Source organism: Lepisma saccharinum, chromosome 30 (genome assembly GCF_977018435.1).
Source record: "Lepisma saccharinum chromosome 30, izLepSacc3.1, whole genome shotgun sequence".
Lineage (NCBI taxonomy): Eukaryota > Metazoa > Arthropoda > Insecta > Zygentoma > Lepismatidae > Lepisma > Lepisma saccharinum.
Window position 1 is genome coordinate 2,237,844 of NC_139258.1, and position 25,357 is coordinate 2,263,200.

The 25,357-nt window shown below is 41.4% G+C and overlaps 1 protein-coding gene across 5 annotated transcripts in view; it reads right to left on the reverse strand.

Annotated features, from left to right (window-relative positions):
* The window catches only part of LOC145981803 (multiple PDZ domain protein-like), a 963,820-nt gene that overhangs the window by 480,132 nt on the left and 458,331 nt on the right, over positions 1-25,357 (reverse strand). For all 5 annotated transcript variants that reach the window (XM_083115230.1, XM_083115226.1, XM_083115228.1 and 2 more), the window contains 2 exons: positions 13,421-13,510; positions 4,696-4,888 (listed from right to left, as the gene is read on the reverse strand). In XM_083115230.1, coding sequence (XP_082971356.1) covers positions 4,696-4,888; positions 13,421-13,510 — 283 coding nt within the window. The remainder of the gene's footprint in view (positions 1-4,695; positions 4,889-13,420; positions 13,511-25,357) is intronic.

Here is a 25,357-nt window from a genome sequence, read left to right on the forward strand (position 1 = left end):
TAAATTACAGTGTTCCCTAGAGTATTCCCAATGTTTCTGCACTACGTTTGTTCATAAAATCATAAATGTAAATAAGACAAAATTCGCATTCTAGGTGTATCACGCCCTTTGAGATGCGTGTTCCGCAGTGTGGTATTTAAGAAATTTCCAGTAGGCGGTTGGGGGGGATTCAACTGACTGTCTAGATAAAAGTTATCAAGCAGAGGGGGGCACAAGTACCCAGAAGGGGGAATTCCCCCCATCCCCCTACAAATACCACCCTGGTGTTCCAACATGATACTCATGCTTGTAAGCGTGAACAATTAGTTATCAACAAAAAAGCACTGATGCAACACCATGTTTCTTTTCAAGTTTAGTGAATGATGCCCGTGACTCATGCAATAATTACAGAAGGTCGTTTCATGTCCATGGTAACAAACTTAGAACCCACCTCACCTTAAGAAAAACCGCGACGCCACGAGCGGTGGTGCTCCACGTGATACCCCTGTCTTGCAGCAATGGCCCTGCAGCGGAGTTTCCATTGGAGGAGACTGCGTTGAAGAACACATTGGTCCAAACGATCATATTCCTCCTGACAAGCTTTCCAAAGACCCTCAATTGTGCGGGGCCATCTGCTTCCCAAGGCTCGTTTCAACAACGGAAACCCACAAAAATCCATGGAAGAGGCATCGGGGGATTTCACAGGGATGTCTGTAAAGGGGATTGCATGAATGCCCGTTTCACGTGCCATCCGATCCATGTATGACTGCGTGGACTTTGCCGTATGACTGAAAGCCTTGTCTTAGTGGATGACAACACGAGATGTGTCGCTGCCATAGAGAGAAGGAATATCATGTCTGTAAAGTGGCTCCAAAATATTCGTCTGGTAATAGGCTTCATTTATTTTAGCATTTTTCTCCACTCTGCGCAGTAGAAGTTTGCCGTTATGGCAGTAACCACCAACAACCATGAACCCGCGTGGAAAACTTTCAGCACATTCACGTGCCCACTCAGATCGACCTCTTGCATCACGTGGACGATAGTAGATGACCCTCTTTGTACCACATCCCGACAGATACACCCATGCTTCGTCCAGGGACACCACATACTTCCAGCGATCCCCCTGCCAGATGGCGTTCGTAGAGCTTCCGACTGTTGGTCTTCCTCTCCTGGACACGTGAGGCACGCAACTTATGAACTCGAGCCTTGTGCTTCCGCACAAGTTGTAAATCTTGGGCTATGATGCGATTTACAGTTGCAGGGAAACATTGCACTGCCTATGCAATCACTCTTTGCGTTGCAGGGTTTTCACATCGCACCAAGGATCTCACTTTCCGCACAACATCGGAGGAACGCTTGGGCTTCCGATATGTCCGAGGCCCTCTTTGACTGGTTCCAGCAACAGGTACGGTGCAAGCTTTATGGCGATTCAACACTACATTGATACCCTTCTTTGACACATGGAATGCTTTCATGTGGCACTGTTTAATTATCTGGCTACAACTATAACCAACGTCGGAAAGGGCACAGATGTACCCCTCCCAAAAGACTGGAATTTTTGGTGCCATATAAACACTCACTCACACACCAACCATCGTCTTTGCAAGTCAACACACAGTACTTTCGTCCTACTGGTTCTGGCTGCTCTGTGATGTGCCTACGTGCTGCTCCCTGGTGATCGAAATCGTTACCATCAACGTGAAACAACCTTCTGTAGTTCTCATTTCTTTTTATTAATGTTCGTGCAATTTAACTAACTCTGTAGCCTTCTTAACCCCGAAGGTTTATAGCTGTAGCAACCCAAGCCTTCCATTAGTCCCTATCCTGAGTAAGATCTATATACTCTTTTCCATCCTTACCGATTTCTTTTAGGTACATCTCAACGTTATCCCTCCATCTTCGTGTTGGCCTTCCTACTGATCTCTTACCATCAGGTTTCCCAAAAACATTCCCGTAAACCAGAAGCGTCTCGTGAACGCATGCGGTGTATGCTGCGCATACGTCAATTGTGGGCAAAAGGACAGCTTGCTCTGCGACGACATTCATGAGCATTTCTACATTCTAATTTCTTCATAGAAGTATTTATTTTACACGAGAGCGCTCAACTAAGCTTATATTACATTTCTTGGATGTGAAGTGAAAGAAAGTAATAATTCTTTTCCCACAATTGATGCATGCGGCACTTCAGATCCAAGAAATGTCATATAAGCTTAGTTGAGCGCTCTCGTGTAAAATAAATACTTCTCCTATATGAAGAAATTAGAATGTAGAAATGCTCATGAATGTCGTCGCAGAGCAAGCTGTCCTTTTCCCCACAATTGACGCATGCGCAGCATGCGTTCACGATACGCCTCTATCGTAAACTCTTCTTTCCTCTCGCATTCATGTCACATGACCTGCCCACCTAAGTCATCTTAATTTAATTATTCTAACAATATGAGGACATGGATGTTCCCAATGTAAAATAGTCCCCCATACGGATCTCCGGGAGGGGACTACGTCCCTGGACTAAGGATATTTTTGTAACTATTATAATTGTTATACAGGATGTCTCATAAGTAATAGCGCAAACTGTCACAGGTGAAAGTACACGATAATAGAAGCAAAGAAGTCTCAATAAACATGGGTCTGCAAACGAGCCGTTTTCGAAATAATCGCGAATGTGTGGTTACAAGCCGCCACTGACTTCATTGTTTGTAAACGTCGTCCTAGTTGGTAAAATGCTAATAATGTGTGCGAATGTATGGTTAGAAGCCGTCGCTGATTGCATTTTGTAAACACCGAGTGCTTTACTCATTGCGTGGTCCGAGGTTTGCTCTTGGTTTACAAAACAGAACATTTCCGATAAGTGACGTACTATTTTAGTAAAGTAGTGCTGTATTATTTGTTAAAGTAAGTACAATGTTCAATAAAAGCAATGAGATCTCCTGATTTTTCATACTGTATTATTAGTATTTTACCAAGTAGGACCGTAGCGTTCCAACATGAACGCGGGGATCTTAAATAGGGATGTAACTTGTCCCTCCCGATTAGTACTATTGATGGTAGAGACAGCCCTGAACGGGCAGGTACAAATATCTAAATTAACATTAAAATAAACTCATGATTCGGTTTAGACTGAAGTGAGCAATGCAAATGGCAGAATGGGTGTAGACTAGCTTACCCTGTTCGGTTTAGAAATAAGACCAGTTGCTCCTGCTTCTCCGATGATTCCAGATTAAATGACCTCGTGTCGCTCTCATGCGCACCTATTTAAACCCTCGCTTGGCCTCTCGTCACCTCTCGCCAAAGGCCAGTGTTCTTACCATTTCCTGTGAAAGGCTTACCCAACACATTTCTGAGCAGGAGCTGACAAGATCTGCCAGGGTCAATATTGCTTAATCGAACGGATATGCTACGGGACGACGTTTACAAACACTGAAGTCAGTGATGGCTTGTACCCATACATTCGCACACATTATTAGCATTTTACCAACTATATTCCTTTCCCGGATTCTCTGGAGTAAGAGAACGCGAACGCGTTCCATGCGCATGTTGAAGGGTGTGCGCCTCGTCCAATGAACGCGCGGAGGGGAGGGGCATCCACGGAAGGGAGCGACTCGACTGCTCATTCGCGGTCCAGTAGTTCTGTAGTAAACATGTCAGCTCGCAAGTCATGGGGAACTCTGCATTCAGGAGAGTGCTTCATAGTGTTGAATGTGTTCGAAAACAAATTGTTTGAAAAGTTTAAAACACATGGCTTTGTTTTTTTAAAAATGTTTTAAACGTTTAAAACAAAGTGTTTTAAACATGTTTTTCAGACTTGTTTAAAACACATTTTGATACATGTAAAAGTAAAAAAAGTAAAGTGTTCCCCTGTGCATAGCACCACGTCATGAAGGCGTATAGTGGGTGTGGGGGTAACGCCCCACACTTTCTTGATCCGGTCGTGAGTGGGGGTGATGTGATCAGCATCACGCCCCTGACCGCCTTTACCCCCCAGGGTTTCCCCCAGGTACCCATGTTATTCGACGCTGGGTGGGCGCCGGGGCCGCTTCAACTGTTAGAAAAGATCCCGGATTTGAACCGGCCGGGGATCGAACCCGGGACCTTGAGCATGGTAGTCAGACGCGTTACCGACTGAGCCACCGCGGCCACCTATTTACATTTTGATACATGATGTTTCATATTTGTGGTTATTTGCATGTTTTTTTGAAAATGTATGTTTAATTTTTTTTTTTTTTTCTGTTCTTCGTACCATCAAAAGACAAATAAACGTGCAATATTATTTGTTATTTGTGTAAAACAATACACTGGCCATTGTTAAGAATAAACAAGAAATTGGCAGCAGAAAGAGTTTTGCTTTACGGCCGTTACACCGCGCAGCACTTCGTTGCTTTCATCAGGCACCCTTCCCCACCTACTCTGGCCCCGCCCACAAGCTTTCCCCTCTGCGCGTCGCTACTCTAGAGAATCCGGAAAAGCAGTATAGGACGACGATTACAAACAATGAAGTCAGTGGCCGCTTGTAATCACACATTCACGAATATCTCGAAAACGGCTCGTTTGCGGACCAATGTTTACTGAGACTTTTTTGCTTCTATTATCGTGTACTTTCACCTGTGTCAGATTGAGTTATTACTTTTGAGACACCCTGTATAACTGCACCTATATGAACAACAAACCAAGCAGCGATTCAATAACAAAATATTTTAGGTGGTTGGTTACGTCACTTACCTAAAGGATCGGCTCCTTTCTTGATCTTGACTGTCCGCTCGAGGCTCGCCGGCAGAGGAACAATCTCTGACGTCCAGATGGATGCTGGCACCTCCGTGATCTGGTCCTCCTCGTCCGTGCCGGGGCTCCGGTCCACTATGGGGGGCAGCGGGTGGCTGGGGATCAGCCGCTCCGTGGCTACGGGCACCATTAGCTGGAGAAAAGCAGAAAAATGATTTAATTCTGAATTAATTATGGAACACCATTCTACACATGGTTCGATTTCTATTTTTGTTTGTTAATATATACGAGGGTTGGGGCATAAGTCATGGCAACTGTTTTCTTTTCGCGAGAATGCGGGACTAGCACAAAAATCCGAACTATACAAATGGGGCACTCCAAGGTGATATTTTATACATAAAATTTAATGTTCTAGCCATAAGATTGGATTAAAACATTCATAATGAACTGATTTCATACAAACACTTTACAGTACGTATGATGGTATAGGCTGAATCCATGAAAATCATTCAGAAAAGTGCGTTACGTGTGTGACACTTTTTGACTTTTGACTTGTTTGTGAAGCACGTAGGCTGTAGATGCTAATGACTTCTATTGGTGAAACGTGCAAATTACGAGTACCTTAGTGCAATTAAAAACAATAATAATTTTCATATTAATGCATATTGTTATTGACGTGGAGTAAAAACAGGTAAAGTGCTCCCCTGTGCTTAGCACCACGCCATGAAGGCGTATAGGGGGTGTGGGGGTAACGCCCCACACTTTCTTGATCCGATCATAAGTGTGGGTGATGTGATCAGCATCACGCCCCTGACCGCCTTTATCCCCCAGGTACCCATGCCATTCGACGCTGGGTGGGCGCCGGCGCCGCTTCCAACGTTAGAAAAGTTCCAGGATTTGAACCGACCAGAGATCGAACCCGGGACCTTTTGCATGGTAGGTAGTCAGACGCGTTACCGACTGAGCCACCGCAAGACAACTTTTTGTGGAATGTCCGAACAATGCAGATCATATGTACCAGGTATCGGATAGGGAAGCGAAGAAAACATCATTGAAGATAGCATCGTGCCACACGTTACAAGTCTGAAAGCATAGGATCATTACAGGAACAAAAGAGGCGCATACTCCGCTAGGAAACTATGCTCTCAGTTTCCATCAGCTCGCTGTGGCATTCTCTGGCATTGATATATGAAGACTGTTCATGTAGTAGAACGGCTCTTGTTGATTCAACAATGAATTACCACTTTCAATAACCTTTCATGACACTGCCATCAAGTGACATGTCCACATACTACGGGTGCTGTGTTCTCGGGGACATACGATCATATTGTGGTACCACCGTTTAACTTTGAGAAAAATATAGTTGCCATGACTTATGCCTCAGCCCTCGTACTTCAGTCTTAGTGATTACTTTCTGCGTGTTGGGTGCAGAAGGACTTTTCCCTCTCATATACCTACTCCTATGTGATTCTTTGTTTGCGAACAGCCATTCGTTTACTGTCGTCCTGCGACACTGGTTGCTTTCGTTGTTGGGTTAGGCGGTCAGGTTTACGACTCCTAGGCAGGAGCGTCTATTATAGGCTAGTTAGGCTATCTGCGAAGCCTGAAGCCTAGAAAGTAAAATAGTGAAGAGACATCTCTTAGAAACTGGGTGAATTAAGATAATTTGAAAAAGAAGCTAATGGCGATTCTAGAGTTGGCAACCTGAATTCTTGGGAGTTGGCAACCTGAATTCTTGGGAGTTGGCAACCTGAATTCTCGGGTGTTGGCAACCTGAATTCTCGGGTGTTGGCAACCAGAATTCTCGGGTGTTGGCAACCAGAATGCTCAGGCGTTGGCAACCAGAATCCTCAGGAGTTGGCAACCAGAATCCTTAGGCGTTGGCAACCAGAATCCTTAGGAGTTGGCAACCAGAATCCTTAGGAGTTGGCAACCAGAATCCTTAGGCGTTGGCAACCAGAATCCTTAGGAGTTGGCAACCAGAATCCTTAGGAGTTGGCAACCAGAATCCTTAGGCGTTGGCAACCAGAATCCTTAGGAGTTGGCAACCAGAATCCTTAGGAGTTGGCAACCAGAATCCTTAGGAGTTGGCAACCAGAATCCTTAGGAGTTGGCAACCAGAATCCTTAGGAGTTGGCAACCAGAATCCTTAGGAGTTGGCAACCAGAATCCTTAGGAATTGGCAACCTGAATTTTTATACGTTTGCAACCTGACAACCGTTGGGAAGGGAAAGTGGCTTTCTTGAAGACGTCAAGAATGAGTCTAGTATTCTCCCTTCGTCCATAGCCTAGGACCAGGTGTCATAGTGAGCTAGTCCAGGTCTTAAGACTTAGCATACGCCACTGCCCGTAACATTAAAATGGCGTCCCTAAATGCTTCCAACATCTTGTCTCAGGAACAGAGGCACAACCACGAATTTTTGTCTGGAAGGGGCAAGTACCAGGATAAACGTACCAATAATAATAATAATAATAATTTTAATAAAAATAATGTTAATACTAATAATGTTATTATTATTATTATTGATTTGCTTTATTTTACTTCGCTTCTTGTGCCATTTTTGGCTAATTTGCGAAGATGGGGATAAGTGATGGATTGATGAAAATGATGAATGAATACTTGCAAACATCCATGCCCAAGCCGGGATTCGAACCCAGGACCAACATTATCATTAGTATTAGTAGTGGCAGTATCAAAGACGTTATTATCCTCGTAAATTACTCAAAAAGGGGGTAGAAGTTTCTGCTAAAGCATTTGCTTTATTTAAAATATTTTCTTAACACGTTCAATTTCACATTAATAAAACAAAACAAGAACATAAACTATTTTTGAAACACAGAAAATGCTTGATAATTGCATTCCAAATATACAAAAAAAAGTATTTTTTTTTTACATTAACATAACTTTCATGCACGATATATGTTTCACACATATATGCAACGTGGAGTGGCGTGGAGACTAAATTGTGTACGTACCTACTCGAAGGTTATTTAATACATAGTATATACAAGTTATATTATTTAAATACATTAAACAACCAATCATCCATCTCACAATAAATCAACAGCAAAAATTACATAAATTGTCTCTCAAATGTGCACGCTCCCTATCCTCCAAACAATTGTTCATGCATTTGAAACAAAATCGATTAAGACAAGTCTTATTTCTCTGTCTGGTGATTTACAATGCATTACAGCGAACAAATAGAAAATTCTTGGATCCAATTATTTTGCAGGCTGAAATTAATATTAATTTAATAAGGCGCAAATAATTTCACGGAACGCCATGGCATTATATCATTTACAACTTTTGTGCCTCCCCTATGGTGTAGTGGTAACATCGTCGCCTTGTGATCAAGGGATCCCGGGTTTGATACCGGTGGAGGCACATAGTGTTTTGGAACCCACTTTAAGCTATATGCCCAGTCTCAATTAGCCTTTCTGTGCATAAAGTAGACTTAAAAAAACACAAATCAATCAATGAATTTTACAACTTTTTTAATTTAGATCGTTCGGCGTCCAGGGCCATCTCCCGCCATCCCATAGCTACTGTTCTGTACTTGATAAGACGAAGAACAGTAAGGATTGCGAGCGAAGCGATCAAAAAAATTTTACGAAAAGTATTTTTATTTGCATAAAATTTGAAGTTCTGGGCGGTTATTGCCCCTGCTGGTACACTTGGCCGTCAATGTTTGTCCCCCCCCCCTTGAACTCATTTTCGACCAAGGTTGTGCAATGCCCCCCGCCCCCTGTGGTTGCGCCACTGCTCAGGAACCAAACCCCCTTCGAGCCTCGCGTGAAAATCCGTCTGAGACCACCGTAAACCAAGAACGGCTGTGAGCGTAAGCTACTTTTCAAATCATAATTTATCCAGTAACAAATACTTGTGAAGCTCTTAACTGTGCTAATTAGTTTCTAGAAGCTTCTAACTCACTTCCACAGTCGTTTCCGGTATCCTAAAGGACTTTCTAATACGCATATAAAGCTCGCGAAAAGTCATTAAACATTCGGAACCGTTGCCAGGATCTAATTCTCCGAAGTCTCTGCCTGCACGTGTTCCATTTGACTATTTATGCGTCCGTGGAAGGTGTTGAGTGGATTTCGTATGTCCAAAAGTGAGCTTGCCGACACATTTCAGGAGAGTAAAACAGCTGCTCAAATGTTGTATCTCTCCTCAATTCGACTGGTATTATGGTCGTGACGCTACACAACAGGCGAGAACTTTTAACCTACCGTCGGATTAGAAATTATAGATACTCGAGTTTGAACTTCAATTAAGAAATAACTATAGCCTGACAAGTTAAGTCCCGATATGCGCAGATCGCTGCAGAGCACTTCCTATTACGTCATCCTCCCCACCTCTCTTCTACTCACTGGTCTGGCGTTGAGAGTACCAGTGGTGCCAACTCAGCAAAATTAAGCTAAAACAAATATGACAAACGATTTTCACTGTCTAGCGTGACGGTGCATGCAGGCTCCTATTATATCAGTGGTTCGTTTTATTTAATCCGGCCTTTGAAAATGCGTGCGGTGCGCCGATCGTAAACTGTAGTATTACGCACGTGCGTTAAGGTTTATAGCTAACGAAGAGAAACTACAGGGCGAATGACTTAATTTTCTGAATGCGACATCGAGCAGTGGCCATTTTTTTTTAACCGAGGGGGGGGGGGGGTGGTGGTTCTTTTGTTTATCGTACAACAATCACCACGAGAAGGCAATCAGATAACACGCTTGCCTGTGTTCTTTTCTAAAGCATTGAAATGTTCATGCTCTTTACTCTTGGCTGCAAGATTCTTACTTTGACAGAGATGGACTTATGGACGAGCGTGTAGACGAACTGATAATTTGACTTGGTGAAGCCGATTCAGACACGGACACAGATTCATCGGTAGACACAGACTCGGATGAGTGGGAGTGTGAAACTGAAGAAGGAGAACTGGAAAACATTTAGAAGGTGAGCTCAGTTCTATCGTTTATATATTTTTCATTTTTCTATTGTTTTATTTCATACATTTGTTATGCTGGTAAGAAATATCCCTAATATAACTTAATTCATTTAAGGTTTAGAGGGAAAATATCAAAATGTATTTAGAATTTAGCGTAATCAATAGGTAGCATAGGTGAGGGGATACTAATTCATGCCTTTTCACATTCAAATTTCGTTGAAAATTCTCAGACGATTCCGCTCCCTCCAGGTTGCAACACTGCGAACCAAAGCCGCCGCAGACAATGGAGTGGGGAAATGTGATGTGAGGTGCGCAAACAATGGATTGCAGCGTCTTGTTTTTAAACTTGTCAAGTTATAGTAGACCTACATAAAAACGAATTACATCAAAATTTAGCCTATTCAATTCTGCGTTAATCTATGATAACAATTTTTTTTTTCGAGTATGCCTTCTATTTTTTATCGTCATGAGAACAAAAAAGAACAGTTTTTTTAGTTTTGCAAACGATCGCTATCTTTGAAATTGTACAACGTTGTATAAATAAAAAAAAACGGGTGATTCGATCGTCTTGAAATGTTAGTACGGTGCAGGCAGAAAGGTTTTAAACACAATTCTTAATTTTCAGATTTTCAAAATTTGTCAAAAAACCGTTCTTATCTTATTAATTTTGCGAAACATCTTTTTCTTAGTATTGGACAGTCCTACAAATACAATATTGTCATTTTTTTAAAGCTCGTTTCATCTGTTTTAAAAATCCACTATCAATGTCAATTCACATTGCGAAACAGATTTTATACAGATTTTTATTCAAGACAGTAAAGACGTACGTGGAGCGTGGCAACACCGCACCGTGGAATCGCGCGGTCTGTCACTGAGAGCCTGAGCGTGCGGTGTTGCCACGACAAGAAGCAAATGTCCCTTCTGTGTAACTTGGACTGAACTACGAAGGTAAGTCATATATAGATGAAATAGTTACCTGATGAAATGTATCAATGTGTCGGACAAATTTACAATTCATGATGGGTTAAAACAAGGAGATGCATTATCTCCATTGCTCTTTAATTTTGCCTTAGAATATGTTGTTAGGAAGGTAAAAGAAACTAAAGAAGGACTAAAATTAAATGGTATGACTCAGTTGTTAGCATATGCAGATGATGTAGACTTATTAGGGGATGATATAAATACAATGAAGAATAATGCTAAAATATTTTTCAAAACTGCTAAAGAGATAGGTTTGGAAGTTAACAAAGAGAAAACTAAATATATGCTTAGGCCGAAACCAAGTGTTAGGTAATAATCAAAATCTAATTATTGATAACAACTCGTTTGAACCAGTTTCCATATTCAAGTACTTAGGAGTAATATTAACAAATGAAAATGATATTAAAGAGGAAATAAAAAGTAGGCTTAATTCAGGAAATGCATCTTACTTCTCTCTTCATAAACATTTGTCTTCTCGTTTAATATCTAAGAAACCAAAAGTTAAAATATACAAAACAGTAATTTTGCCTGTAGTATTATATGGATGCGAAACTTGGTCCCTTACATTGAAAGAGGAACATAAATTGAGAGTATTTGAAAATAAGATCCTTAGGAAAATATTTGGGCCTAAAAGGGATGAGGAGACAGGTGAGGGAAGAAAGTTACATAATTTAGAACTACATAATTTGTATTCATGTTCAGATATTATTAGAATGATTAAATCAAGAAGACTTAGGTGGGCAGGCCACGTGGCACGAATGGGAAAGGATAGAGGAGTTTACAGGATTCTTGTTGGGAAACCTGATGGTAAGAGACCTGTAGGAAGGCCAAGACGAAGATGGAGGGAAAACATTGAGATGGACGTAAGGGGAATCGGTAAGGATGGAAAAGAGTATATAGAACTTGCTCAAGATTGGGACAGATGGAAAGCCTGTGTTGCTGCAGCCATGAACCTTCGGGTTTAAGAAGGCTAGAGAGTTGGTTAGTTTGTTAGATGAAATGTAGTTTATTTTTCAACGTAATCTCCATGAACATTTAGGCACTTGTCCCAGCGTTTCATGAGTCCCTCAAAGCCAGTAGCGAAGAAGGTTTGTGGTTGGTGTTGTAGCCAGCCGGTAACCTCCTGAAGGACCTCCTCCATATCCTGGAACCGGTGACCACCCAGGTGATTCTTCAGTGGGCCGAAGAGATGAAAGTCGGATGGTGCCAAATCCGGACTGTAGGCTGGATGTTCCAGTCATTCCCAACCTAGTGACCGTATGCGAGTCACTGTGGTACTGGCACTGTGTGGACGAGCGTTGTCATCCAACACACCTGCCATCTTATCCACTTGGCACTCGAATGATTCACCGCCGCATGAGAACATGACTACTAGCGCCGTATGCGATACACGGTGGTGCTGCCATCTACACCGACACTTGCGGAAAGGATCAGTGCAACGACTGATATTCATAAAACAATTTCACATTGCAGCAATTCGAAGATATTTCATTTTGCGACTTATATATGGACTTTCCCTCGTACTTTCTCGGCAGCGTGCATCGTGTAGCCTCGGTCTGTTGGTCGCGCATGCGCAGTAAGTGTTTCTACACGGAAAGGAGGTGCATGTGGAGATATGACCCATCGCATCCAACTGAAAAGCCCTCTTGGTCAAGCGACATATTTCCTCTTCCTGGTATGAGAGAGAGATCCACAGTTTCGGGCTTCCCTCCACCACTCCCTCTCTCACAAGAAATCCTAGGTACGGGCTTGCCTTTCAGAACCGCTGTATAATACAGTGTGATCAAAAAGTCACGCAACCCATGGAGGGACTATAAAAGATGTTGGAAACGGCCACCAATCAGTTCCTCACACATGTGCACCCTTTTGATCATGTTCCTGAATTCCCTCTGGAGTGTATCACATGAATGTTGTCCACAGTACGTTGAATATTCGTCTTCAGTTCATCCAAAGTGTTTGGATAATCCCCAGAGGAAAAAGTCCGACGGAGTGAGATCGGGAGACCTGGGCGGACATAGTGGCTTCGGTAAGATGCGCCCAGGTAACACAGATTCAAACAAATTGTACATGGGTTGCGTGATTTTTTTATCATATTCATCACTATAGGTCATAATTAACAAGGTTTAAGTAAGACATAATATACGTATTATGCAGATGTAAGGACCGCGAGTCTCTTGTTTCATGGATTAACTTCGTTCATGATGTGTGTGGCAGCTGACGTAGTTAATCAAATCCTTGACAAATCTTCAACTATATTGTAATATTTACGTATGCATTGTTCTATCGTACCTCACAAAACTAGCATCATCATGTACATCAATCTCAACATCCGTGCGTGAATGTCCTGCTCAAAAATGTTTAGTATGTGTATGTGCGTGTGCGTGAATGTTTCTTTCTTTCTTTTATATGTGTTGATTTTTTTTTAAATCTTGTCCTTGTTCTTTCCTTGTAACCATTTTCTTTATTTTTTTATTGTATTTTCTTCTCTCTTTTTTATGATTTTGTTTATGTAAACTAAGTAAACGTCAAACGGGGTTAGGTGGGAGATTAGCCACAGGCTGAACCTCGCCCATTAATAAAGAAAATTTTAATTGAATTGAATATACAGTTGCGTCAGCAAAAAACGCGCTACCATTGGCTGTTGCTTTTAGTTACGCCTACAGTTGCGATTTCCACATAGATTTTGTACATATGCGACCAGTGCTGGAATCTTAGCACGTGAGATTGTGACCAACACTCTACACTCCGTCACAAAACCCCCATTAATATTGAAGTAGTGGTTTACAATTTCTTCTTACCTGGACCACGTCACTCAGATCATCATCCGTGCTCTTCTCCGGTTCCTCTTCTGATTCTGGGGGCGGAGTCGTTGGAAGTGGGGGCGGCTCCTAAAAGGAAAATAAAAATTCATTATTATTAGGGACCGGAAGTTGATGACATAAAAAAATGCAGGTATATGACCTATAGAATGTCCTAAAAAATGGGGAAAATGACGTTAAAAATGAAAAAAATGACCATTAAATTTGTTAAGTTTCGTGTTAAAAATTTTAATGAAAAGGAAATTAAACAAAATGCAATATCCTTACATGATCTTAAATTTGAGTTTGCCCCAGACGGACACCTGGTGGTTTCCCCCGACACAACAAAGTCTGTCACCAGTTCAGCATTTCTTTTGCTCGTAAATTGCAATCCTGGGAGATATATATTTCACCTTGGTGAATAGACTCAAGAATATTACCAAAATGAAAGAAGTGACAAAATATGACGAAACAATACACCGAATATTGCGAAAAATGACGGGAAAATGCCGAAAATTGGGGAAAATTACCTAAAACCTGAAAATTGGCAAAAAAAAATGCACTTTAAAATTACCTTTTTTGGGTTCTAGACGAAGTGTAATATTGTGTATATTTAATGGGTATCGTGTCCGAGATGTCATAAAAAAGATGACATTTCATCAACTTCCGCTCCCTAATTATTATCAATCGTTAAGTTTACAACGAGCATGAAAATTCAAGAAAATTAATTTTAACTAAGAGAAAAAAATATATATGCATGTAATGTATTTATAAATACAACATACTGCTACATTTCTCGCATTATATGTAAAAAGTTGTTGCATATAATGAAGTGTGACTCATGTAAAGATCGGGGATCAAGAGTCACTGGGATGTAGCAAATTGTAATGGAAGAGGGTTACGGTTCATAACTACTGCAAAAGAGCCCGCCCAGGTCAATGAAGGAAAAGATGAGCTATAACTGAGTGAAATGCTCTCTACACACTTATCATAAAGTGCTAGTCCTGAACGTATCAACAGTTAGGCACCTTTGACACAACCCCCAAGGAAGCCGACCGGACACGTACCTGGTTTGGAGCCAGAACCTGTTTTTCTGAAAAGCGCTGTTGTCACTTTTGCCTGCAGTGTTTAGACATCCGTTCATTCATTGCGACGTTTTACTCCCAAGGTATTTATATTGCATAAAAAAAATAGCAAAACACAATAACACAACCTAGCAAAGATAGAGAACCGCGACCTCGCGTTTAGTAGAAATCTCTAAACAAACTGAATTAGCAACATCTCATTAAGTCCACGTGGACTTGACGAGAGCTGTCATTTCTTGTACGGACGCTATTGGTTGGAAAGGTTTCAGGGGACGATTTATTGGACTCCACGTGGACCTGACATGTGGTTGTTAGGGGGAAAACTGATCTTTCGGAACTTTCTTTGAAGTGAGGTTGCTTTGGAGACCAGCACTATACCTGCTCGATGTTCTTGAAGATTCCTGTCCTAGACGAATACGCAAGTCGTGTCCACAACTTGTCAGAGTCCTTACTTCGACTCTGACATGTGCTCCTCCGTTATCCCGCGCCAAGTGTATCGGATGAATTATTGAGTTAACTGAGAGGGATGTCCATCCGAACCTTATGCTTTATACTCCTGACGATATAGAGGTTGTTACTCCTCCAGTCCTCTACCGGTGAGGTGTACTTTCGTCACCTCCAGCATAGCCCCAGCACGGAGGCTATAGGAAATGCAGCGCATTCCTGGGATAACTTGAGGCAGTCGACGGAGACGTCAGATTAATGAACAGTGTAAAGAGAGCCTCTTCTATAACTTCACTCATTATATCTCATCAATAAATACTTCATTTCGTTGACACGTAAACGACGAATACTTCTGTCACACAATAATTCCACACAACAGTTCGGCTACAGCCGGATTGCGCACACTTTCCCGGTTTTATCAGTGGTATCTGATAAGCCGTTGACAAGCTATCACAATGTACAGGATTGCGCACACTTTTCCGGTTTTATCAGTGGTATCTGATAAGCCGTTGACAAGCTATCACAATGTACAGGATTGCGCACACTTTTCCGGTCTTATCAGTGGTATCTGATAAGCCGTTGACAAGCTATCACAATGTGACAGTCAGATTTACCGTCATTATTATTATCATTATTATTCATGTATGTAGCGGTAAAAAGACGTGTTGATTCAAAGTGTTAAGTGTTTTAATTTGTAAGATTACATATTTGATTTTTGCCAAGCCGACGGGAGGAACGAGACATTCGCTTGTGTTAAGGGTGAGCACCTGAAGGGTCACGCTATGCGTCTAAAGCTTAGGAAATTCGACCGTAATGACAAACATTTAAATATCTCGGTTTCCAACGGTCCGATTCATGTGAAACTTATACCAGCGCAGCGGCATGTGTGCAAGGACGGATGTGTGGAGTTTCGTCACGATCAAGCGACAATTACGGACGCCAGATCAAATCGGTTCTAATTGATCAGTTTGTGGACAGCGATTGCAATTGAGCTATGGGCGACAGCCAGGCGGAAACTTAATCCGCACAAGTCAACTTCGGACACGGTACGTCCTAGTTTGGAGACAATAGAGCAAAGTGGACTGACCCCTTCGGAAGCGTCGCTTCAACGATCGCCTAGCGTCGTTTTTCAAAATCTAAATAAAACGAAGGACATGGTTTTTCGATACACAGTCTTACCGCGATCTTTGTAGGGAGAGCAGCTCCGTGCTACCTCTCCATATACAGTTTTGCCGCGATTCTTGGAACGAGAGCAGCTCCGTGCTACCTTTCGTGTACAGTGGACTTTGTCGTGTTGTGCGAACACCAGTGTGTGTGATAGGCAGTAAGTCTACACGAGTGCGCCTGCCTCAACCGCTGGGGGAAGTTGAAGCGAAACTGTCTCCGTGATTACCTTACGCCATTTATAATTTTTGAGAAACGAGGAACACCGGAAACTATGGCGGGCTAGAGGGAGAAGAGAGATGAGGGCGTTACGTCGATTCGCCTGATGTCAGAAGAAGCTACGCCGACGATGCCTATCCGCCGCCATGGAGAGAGAGAGAACGTCGAACGCCGCCCTATTGATACGCCGACGATGCCTACCATCCGCCACGTTGACGCTCCGACGACGCCTACCAGCCGCGACAGAGAGACGTAGAGAGAGATGTTGACGCCCCGACGACGCCGACGACGCCTACCAGCCGCGACAGAGAGACGTAGAGAGAGATGTTGACGCCCCGACGACGCCTACAACGACCGCTCAGATGCGACGTCCGAACCGCGCCATACCACGGAGGTCCACCGATCCCGAGAGGAAGAGGAGCCGGGAAACTAGGTGTTTGAATCCTTCTCGCATCTTCATCGTCGCGACCAAAGGAACCTTTCGCGTGGATACTATGTGTTTCAATCGCCCATAAAGACGCCTGGATGCACCCCGGAAGCTGAGAGATGGTAAAGTATTCATCTGTGTGAACCTTAACACGTGACGGCCCGATTGCTTTAGAGAACGCCCTTGAAATTCGTCGACATTTTGAAAACGCTCACTCAACTCGAAATTTTATATCGAACTCCCGTCGCGCTTGTCATGTGTAATCTATTCGTCTCAGGTCAATTTTTCTTATTCCTTGTGATATTTTTTTTATGATCTTAAATTCATTGTTGTTTGTGCTCCTTTGTATTTGTTTAAAGTGCGTACTATTAGAGTAAAGCGCCGCCCGCTTACTTGCATATTCTACTTGAGGTCTGTTCATTTTTATGTGTCAGCGCTGTGTCGCTGCTAGCTATGTCCGGTCGCATATGTGATTATTTGTTAAAGTATTTGCCTGGTAATGTGAATTGCTCGTCGCGGCGAAGTGTTTAAGTCCCGCCTGCTAGAGAGTATATTGTTTGAGCCACTCAACGGAGGTTATTTGTTATGTTTGGAACCACGTGAGGTCTTGTAAAAGGAAAACGTCCGCCCACGTGAATGTAATTGCCGTTGAGACGCCTTTGTTTATACTGGTCAAGTAATGTATGGTCACCGCGCCGACTAGTTTCCTTTTTAAAAACAAAAGGTGAACTTAAGTAAGGGCTGGCTAGGATTTAAGTAGCACTGGAGCAAAATCACAAATGACCTGATTAGACAAAAAGTAAGATAAAATTAATTGAGAATGCAATAATTAGGGCTTGTCGTCATAAAACCTGTACATGTCATGTATAATTTCTTGTGTCAATGACCCCATGAGGATTGAATCTGAGAGAGAATGTGAGAGTGCAAGTGTGGGGACCTGTAATAATTCCATTTTTGTTGGTTATGAATAGAATATACTTTTTATTTTCATGTTAATGTTGGGCTATATCATTTCGTACGCATGTCGCTACCCGTGATTTTCAGGTATGCAGCTAGCCGCTTCCCGGCTACAGGTAAAGAGGTGGTGATTTGAAAGTATATATGTTTTTGTTTTCTATTCGATATGGCGTATCACTATGCACTGTTGGTCACCGGTTCCTACACACGAACTTAACCTGGACCGTAACGCTATTTCGCTTGTCCGAGGGAGATTTTGCCGCCTCTGTTTAGGTAGTGGTAGCATTTGTTTTCCCGGGCAAGGGAGGGCGTAACATACAACAATGTACAGGATTGCGCACACTTTTCCGGTTTTATCAGTGGTATCTGATAAGCCGTTGACAAGCTGTCACAATGTACAGGATTGCGCACACTTTTCCGGTTTTATCAGTGGTATATGACAAGCCGTTGACAAGCTGTCACAATGTACAGGATTGCGCACAAAAAATGAGGCGATGTTGTCAGATGTAAAATGTTCTCAAGCCGATCTCACTACTGTTGTGTTTGTGTGGACTTACACGTGTTTTTGCAGTCATTAACCTAACCTAATTTTTGAGTTTGAGTAAATTTGTATGATTTACTATTTTATTTCTAATTTCTCTTTCTCTTCTTGTCTAAAGAAAAAAAAACAGTTTTGCGCACAGGCTTTAAAGCTATCAAAGTGGCAACGTTCGATCAAAATCTGTGCGCAAAAAAGGTGAGTGAGATCAGTGCGCAATTCTGGATGTAAAGTGTGCGCAATTCGGTTGCGGCGAACAGTTGTCACCACGTAAGGATTCTAGAAAAAGTTCAGTGGAGTGGCCACAAAATTAATAACACTGGGTTACGATTTGCTTAGTAATAGAGACTATATTCTATCATTATCTCTGTGCAATGTTTCTATTAAAATACAGGTCAAAGGTAGAGAAGGTGCATTAAATCAGTATAAACATCTTTTGGTCAAATTTACAAAATGTAGAGAACAAAATATTTTTGGAAGAATGTTTAAAATATCTAACTAACTCCCTAGCCTTCTTAAACCCGAAGGTTCATGGCTGCAGCAACACAGGCCTTCCCTCTTTCCCTATCTTGAGCAAGATCTATATACTCTTTTCCATCCCTACCGATTTCCCTTAGGTCCATCTCAACGTTGTCCATCCATCTTCGTCTTGGCCTTCCGACAGGTCTCTTACCATCAGGTTTCCCAATTTTTGAAATTATAAAGCCGCTATATAAGACTTCTTACACGAGGTGTGGAAAGTAACACATATTTTTTTAGACATATTTCGCTCCGACTTCCACTACCAGTCTTGTATGTGGTGGTGTCAACGTTTCTTCATTTACGCTTATTAATACGTACACTACTTACGTATTTGTATCAAATCCACACTCTGGGCTAATCGGGATCGGACGGACAGTTTAAAAGTGGGATCGGAACCACTAAGTGCGTCTATCGGATATCGAACCCGGGGACCACTTGATTACAAAGCGGAGACGCTACCACTGCGCCATCGGGGAGCCTGTATCCTTTCATATTGGCAATCAACATTAAGCTATGATGAATCACATCAGAATCCGACATTTTTACTATTGCACACGTTCGTAGCGTTTGTGTTTGGTATGGCAACACTGCGGTGTTAGGAGTTTGTTTATCGTTTTATGTTCAACAATTGGAGTGGCATTGTTGTGCTTGTGAATACGCATTGAATTTTACAGATTTGGGGAAAGACGGTGTTATTTTTTGGAATATAAACAATAAGTGTTCAGTGGGTTTCTGTCTGAGTTTAACATAGGGGCAAAGGCAGCAGAGGCGGCTAGAAACATTTGCCCCTTGTACGGGGAGAATGCCAAAGGGGAAAGCAGAGCAAGAAAATGGTTTTGTCGAGGGCATTTTTGACCAAAGCGTTTCTCCACGTTCAGGAAGACCATCGGGCTCTAATGAAGACAGTTCAAATGTTTTAATCCACGAGGATCCACATCAGTCGACTCGAGAATTAGCAAATGTGATGAACTGTCACCATTCAACCATCGTGCGACATTTTCATTCCATGGGCGTGGTTCAGGACACCGCACACTTTAAATGAAAACAACCAAATCAGCGATTAGGCCAGGAAGACAGCATCAAGTCCTCCGACACGATAATGCACATCCACACTCTGCTAACATGACAAAAGCTGCTATCCAGAGCTTGGTTGGGTAGTTATTCCACATCCTCCATACTCCCCCGATCTTGCGCCCTCGGATTGCTACCATTTCAGCTCTCAATCCATCAATCTTCAAGGAAGCTCCTTTGGTGACGAAAATGCTCTACAAACTTGGCCTGACAACGCTTTTAACCCAGAATCAGCTGATTTATTCAGGCGTTGAATTGAAAAACTGCCCCAGCGTTGGTGGACAGTCATAGACAATGAAGGAAAATATATTACTGATTAATTTATGTCTTTTGTTCATCTCAAATTAGTTACAAATAAAAATATTTTTGCCACGGTAAAAAAAAAACCGCTACGAACTTATACATCAACCAATAGAATTTGTAGTAGCTGATAATGACGAAAGCTAATCTACAAAAGCATAATGTATTGCTACTTATTGGTATAAGAAGACATGTATTTTTATAAACTTGAAGAAAACGATACCGCCTATGTAATTAATTACACCCTTGTGTTTCCCCGCTTCCTTCTTTTGGCAGCGAAACAGGATTAAAGCGCCTGTCGCAGATCAAGTTTACGCAAGGAGAGAAAAATACAACAGCCCGTTTCCTTTCTGCCAAGTAATTATGTACTTCTTTTGGGAGAAGAGCGTGGGAACGGAGGCAGCCGTCGCGGCGAGGATGAAAAGAAAACGAAAAGACTTCCCCGAAGACTCTTCCACGGATAAACCAACCGATCCATCATTTCTAGGACAATGAGGAAGCGGACGGAAGCAAATGCTCTGCAAAATACGATATCATTAACCCAGTACAACACTTAGTATGAAAAAACTAACTAACTCTCTAGCATTCTGAAATCCGAAGGTTCATGGCTGCAGCAACACAAGATGTCCATCTGTCCCTTACAGATTTCCTTCAGGTCGCCTTGCCGAATTTCAGCTTTCTTCCCTGATTTATTAACAAATTTCACTTTGTTGATCCACGGCGTAGAAATACATGAAAACTGTTAATTTGTTTTGACCCATAAAACGATTTTGATAAAAAAAAAATAACAGTACACCTTACTCTTTCGTATATTCGCTTTAAACGACTTCAATACAACGTATCCTACATAGAGTAGTTCCTTAAAATCGCAACAGATGGCATATCGCATAATTTTAATTGCAAATAGTTAATAATTTTTAAAAAAGTAATTCAGTTACAGATACTGGTACCAATTCAATATCATCTCAAACCAAGTAGATATTTTCAGTTCATATTCGTCTTTTATCACCAACTTAGAAAAAATTGTACATAAGTAATACATTTGTCAAAGTAATCTGTTTACCTTGGTACTGTCTTGGGTTGATTATGTCTATATTTGTGTTTATTTTATTTTATCTTCTTTCGTGTGTTCTTTTTAACACTAGGACACTGCAGTAGCGTACGCAGGATTTTATCAAAAGGGGGGGGGGGGTTATGTCTAAAACTTTCTCCAAATTCACACTACGATTGTCTTATTATACTTTAATTAAATAATTATACTCCCGTAATTAATTAATAATGCTTATAATTAATTAGCTGAATTAATACTAATAATACTACTAATACCACTATTAAGTAGCAGAGATCTACATCTATATAGTATTTATGAAAGCAATAGAACGAAATTACTTTCTAGTCATTCTATTTTTATCAAATTCTGGGAGCATTTGTTTGATTCTTTGTTACGAAATAATTGTCTGGTCAACGAGGTGAGACATTTTAAGTGTGAAGAAAATCCATAAAAAAACAAGAAAATATATTAAAATAAATGGAAATAATCAAAGCATGAAACTCATCCAAGGAGCTGCGGTGGTCTGGTCGGTAGAGCGTCTGACAACCACGTGGGAGATCCGGGTTGGATTCCCGGAATTGGTTGGAATTTTTCCGGCTTTTTCCCCGCATAAATGTCCCCGATAATTCACATCTGGATTGTCTCGCTGTTCTTACCAACAAAACATTTTACAATATTAAGCATATTGTCGTTTGAATAATTGTCTAGTCAACAAGGTGACAAGAGTTACCCTTATATTTTATTTTCAAGAATTCGTATTTATTTTCAAGGTATTCACTCTGAAAGACGCGTGTGTTTGGAATGCAGTGCTTTTCTCCGTGCTGCATAGAAATAATAATTCAAATTATTATTATTATTATTATTATTAGTAGCAGCAGCAGCAATAGTATTGTCGCAAATCTTTGACTGTGATAAATTGGCCATTTTGATTTTTTTTCACAGCATTTTCCATAGTATTTCACAAGCTCAAGGGGGGGAGGGTTTAAACCCCGTAACCCCTTCCTTTGCGTACGCCACTGGGGCACTGTTCTACTCTTGTGTCTTTCTGGTTAAAAATGGTTCTGCTGTACTGGAAATTGCAATAAATAAGTAAATAAACATATAGAGAGTTGTGTGTGTTTTATTTATGTTTTTTGAAGATAATATAACTTCTCATAGCCAATTCTACCTCAACATTTGGAATTGGGAAAACTTTTACGGAACTCTCTTTTCTTCTGTGTTAAGGTTTTCTGTGCGTGTGCTTGCATATGTGAAAAAAACTAGTCATTGATAGAACACGGAGGGTGTAAGGGGTGATTCTTCCACGTAGCACACCCAATTGTCAACCTCACTTGCACGTAGTACACACTAGACTGCATTTTGCAGACTAACGAGGCTCTGGCGACTGTGTTTTGTCCCAATGTGTGCTGAGTGCCCCCTCAGAGCCTCAGCTGAGGTCAGAATGTTTTAATATTCTAGTTAACGACATTACAGTAAATTCAGGTAAGATAAGGGGCTGTACTCCGTATAACGTGACGGGTGCAAAATAGCCTTTAAGTGCTCGGTGGTAGCGTCGTCTCCTTGAAATCAAGGGGTCCCGGGTTCGATACCCGGTGGAGGCACATAGTGGTTCGGATCCCACTTTAAACTGTAGGTCCAGTTCCGATTAGCCTTACTGTGCGTAAAGTGGACTTAAATCATCAAATCAATCAAAAAATCAATCCTGAAACCTGAGGGAGTAAAGTAACAAAATTGTTATAATTTCTCAAATGCAACCGTTATTTATTAAAATAGCCTTGGATGATATTTTTATGGGTTTGAAAGCTTTTTAATTCTGCCCCGTCTCGTTTTCCAACTTAAGCCCCAAGTTAGAGTGTGCTCCCCAAAGTTAGATCCAAAGCTACACCTATGTCTATGAAAGTTACAAAAAGAAGAGAATATTGTGTTATAAAAGATAAGGAGGTACTGAAATATTACTTAGAGACAGTGTAAAAGATCCTTCTCAGAAATCTAAAATATTGGTTTCTCAGGGTCTCCCCGATGGCGCAGTGGTAGCGTCGTCGCCTTGAAATCAAGGGGACCCGGGTTCGATACACGGTGGAGGCACGTAGTGGTTCGGATCCCACTTTAAACTGTAGGTCCAGTCCCGATTAGCCTTACTGTGCGTAAAGTGGACTTAAAACACCAAATCAATTATTTTCTAGGTGATTCAATTTTGACTTCGGTTGTTCATGAGTCATCCACAATTCTAGAGTTGGAATATTAAGCAACTGAAGCCATTTTGTTCCGTTCTACAATGAAATTACCTGCGTCAGAAATTTCAGAGATAGTTGACTGATCCTTTCGAACCCCCCACCCTGAAAACTGCTGTTGTTCACTGCAGCAAAAGCTGTTACCCGAAAAGCCAACACATTTTACAACTGAGATCTGAAGCAGTCATTCTCGCGTAAGTTTCAAAACCGAATGAGCTGACTAACATTTTTTGAAACAGTTCCAGACAATATTACAACACGTCACACGCAGTTCTGTGACAGCAACCGCATTGTGTTGGGAGAACTTCCCACCAATAGAAGAACGACGTCACTGGGGGGAAACCAAAGTTCACTCTCTATAAGGGTGGATTGAGAGGTGGGAGGAGATCACATTGTGTCCTCCCCTCCCCGTGATGTCTGAAAGCATCGTTGGCGTACACAAGAGGGGTTTACCGGGTTTAACCCCCCCCCCCCTTGAGCTTTTGAAATATTATGGAAAATGCTGTAGAAAAAATAAAAATGGCTAATTTATCACAGTCAAAAACCTCCGACAGTAAGAATAATAATAATACCAATAATAATAATAATTTGAATTATTATTCCCATGCAGCATGAAGAAAAACACAACATTCCAAACACAATCTAAGCGGCCGCAAAGTTCAATTTTGCAATTTTTTTTGCAAAAAGTCACGCAGTGACTTGCGAGAATTGTGAAAATTCCTTGCTTCGTCGCAGTGTGCCGACCTTATTGCAAACGTTCTTCCCGGTTTTGATTTCGCATCCCCTTGTGAACTCTCAAGTGATGCTGAGTCTACATCAACATCATTAAATAATGTTGAAGAAGTGCTTTGTGAATCACCTAGAAGTGATAAATGTGTTGGAATGTCTATAAACTTAAACTTAATTTCAAAGCAAACACAACATGTATTCTCGCGCCTCATCATCATCCTGGGTGAGTTCCATAAGTAAAGGTAATGTAAATTCCCTGTGCACCGTGCCATGAAGGCACACGTAGTGGTGTGGTGGGCCCCACACATTCTCGATCTCGGCAAAATTTTGCAGGTGATGTGATCAGCACCATGCTCCGGCAGCCTTTATCCCCCAGGGTTGCTCTCAGGTATCCATTGGATGCGGAGACAAGGTTGGATAAATTCCAACCAATTCCGGGAATCGAACCCGGATCTCCCACGAGGCTGTCAGACTAGACCAGCGCGACTCCTTGAATGAGTTTCATATTTTGATTATTTCAATTAATTTAATATACTTGCTTGTTTTTATGGATTTTCTTCACACTTAAAATGTTTCACCTATCATGTACAAATAACCGTTGACTAGACAATTATTTCGTAACAAAAACAAAAAAAATGTAATTTTGTTCTATTGCTTTCATAAATATATTGATGTAGATCTTACTGATATAAGTAGTAACAGCCGCTGCATTAGTAGTAATTAAACTAATTAATTAATTATGATGGTTATTAATTAATTAAAGTATAATAAAATAATGGTAATGTGAATTTGTAGAAAGTTTTCGAAATAACTCCCCTTTATGAAATCCTGCGTACGCTACTGGTCGTTATTATTACACGAGTCAAAATAAAACCTTAACTTGTCTTTGTGTTTTAACTAGTAGCTTTTGCATGCAGGGTTGCACAAATTTGCTGCATCTTAGCATAGAGGAGGGGTTTCCAAAACATTTTCGTTTAACAGCGCTATTAGTGATTTTCGCAGTGCCCACAACTTAGATTGATTTGGTGTTTTAAGTCCACTTTATGCACAGTAAGGCTAATCGGGACTGGACCTACAGTTTAAAGTGGGATCCGAACCACTATGTGCCTCCACCGGGTATCGAACCCGGGACCCTTTGGTTACATATACAGCGTGTAACAAAAGTCCGGGAACACTTTAAAAAAATATATTGTAGCCAA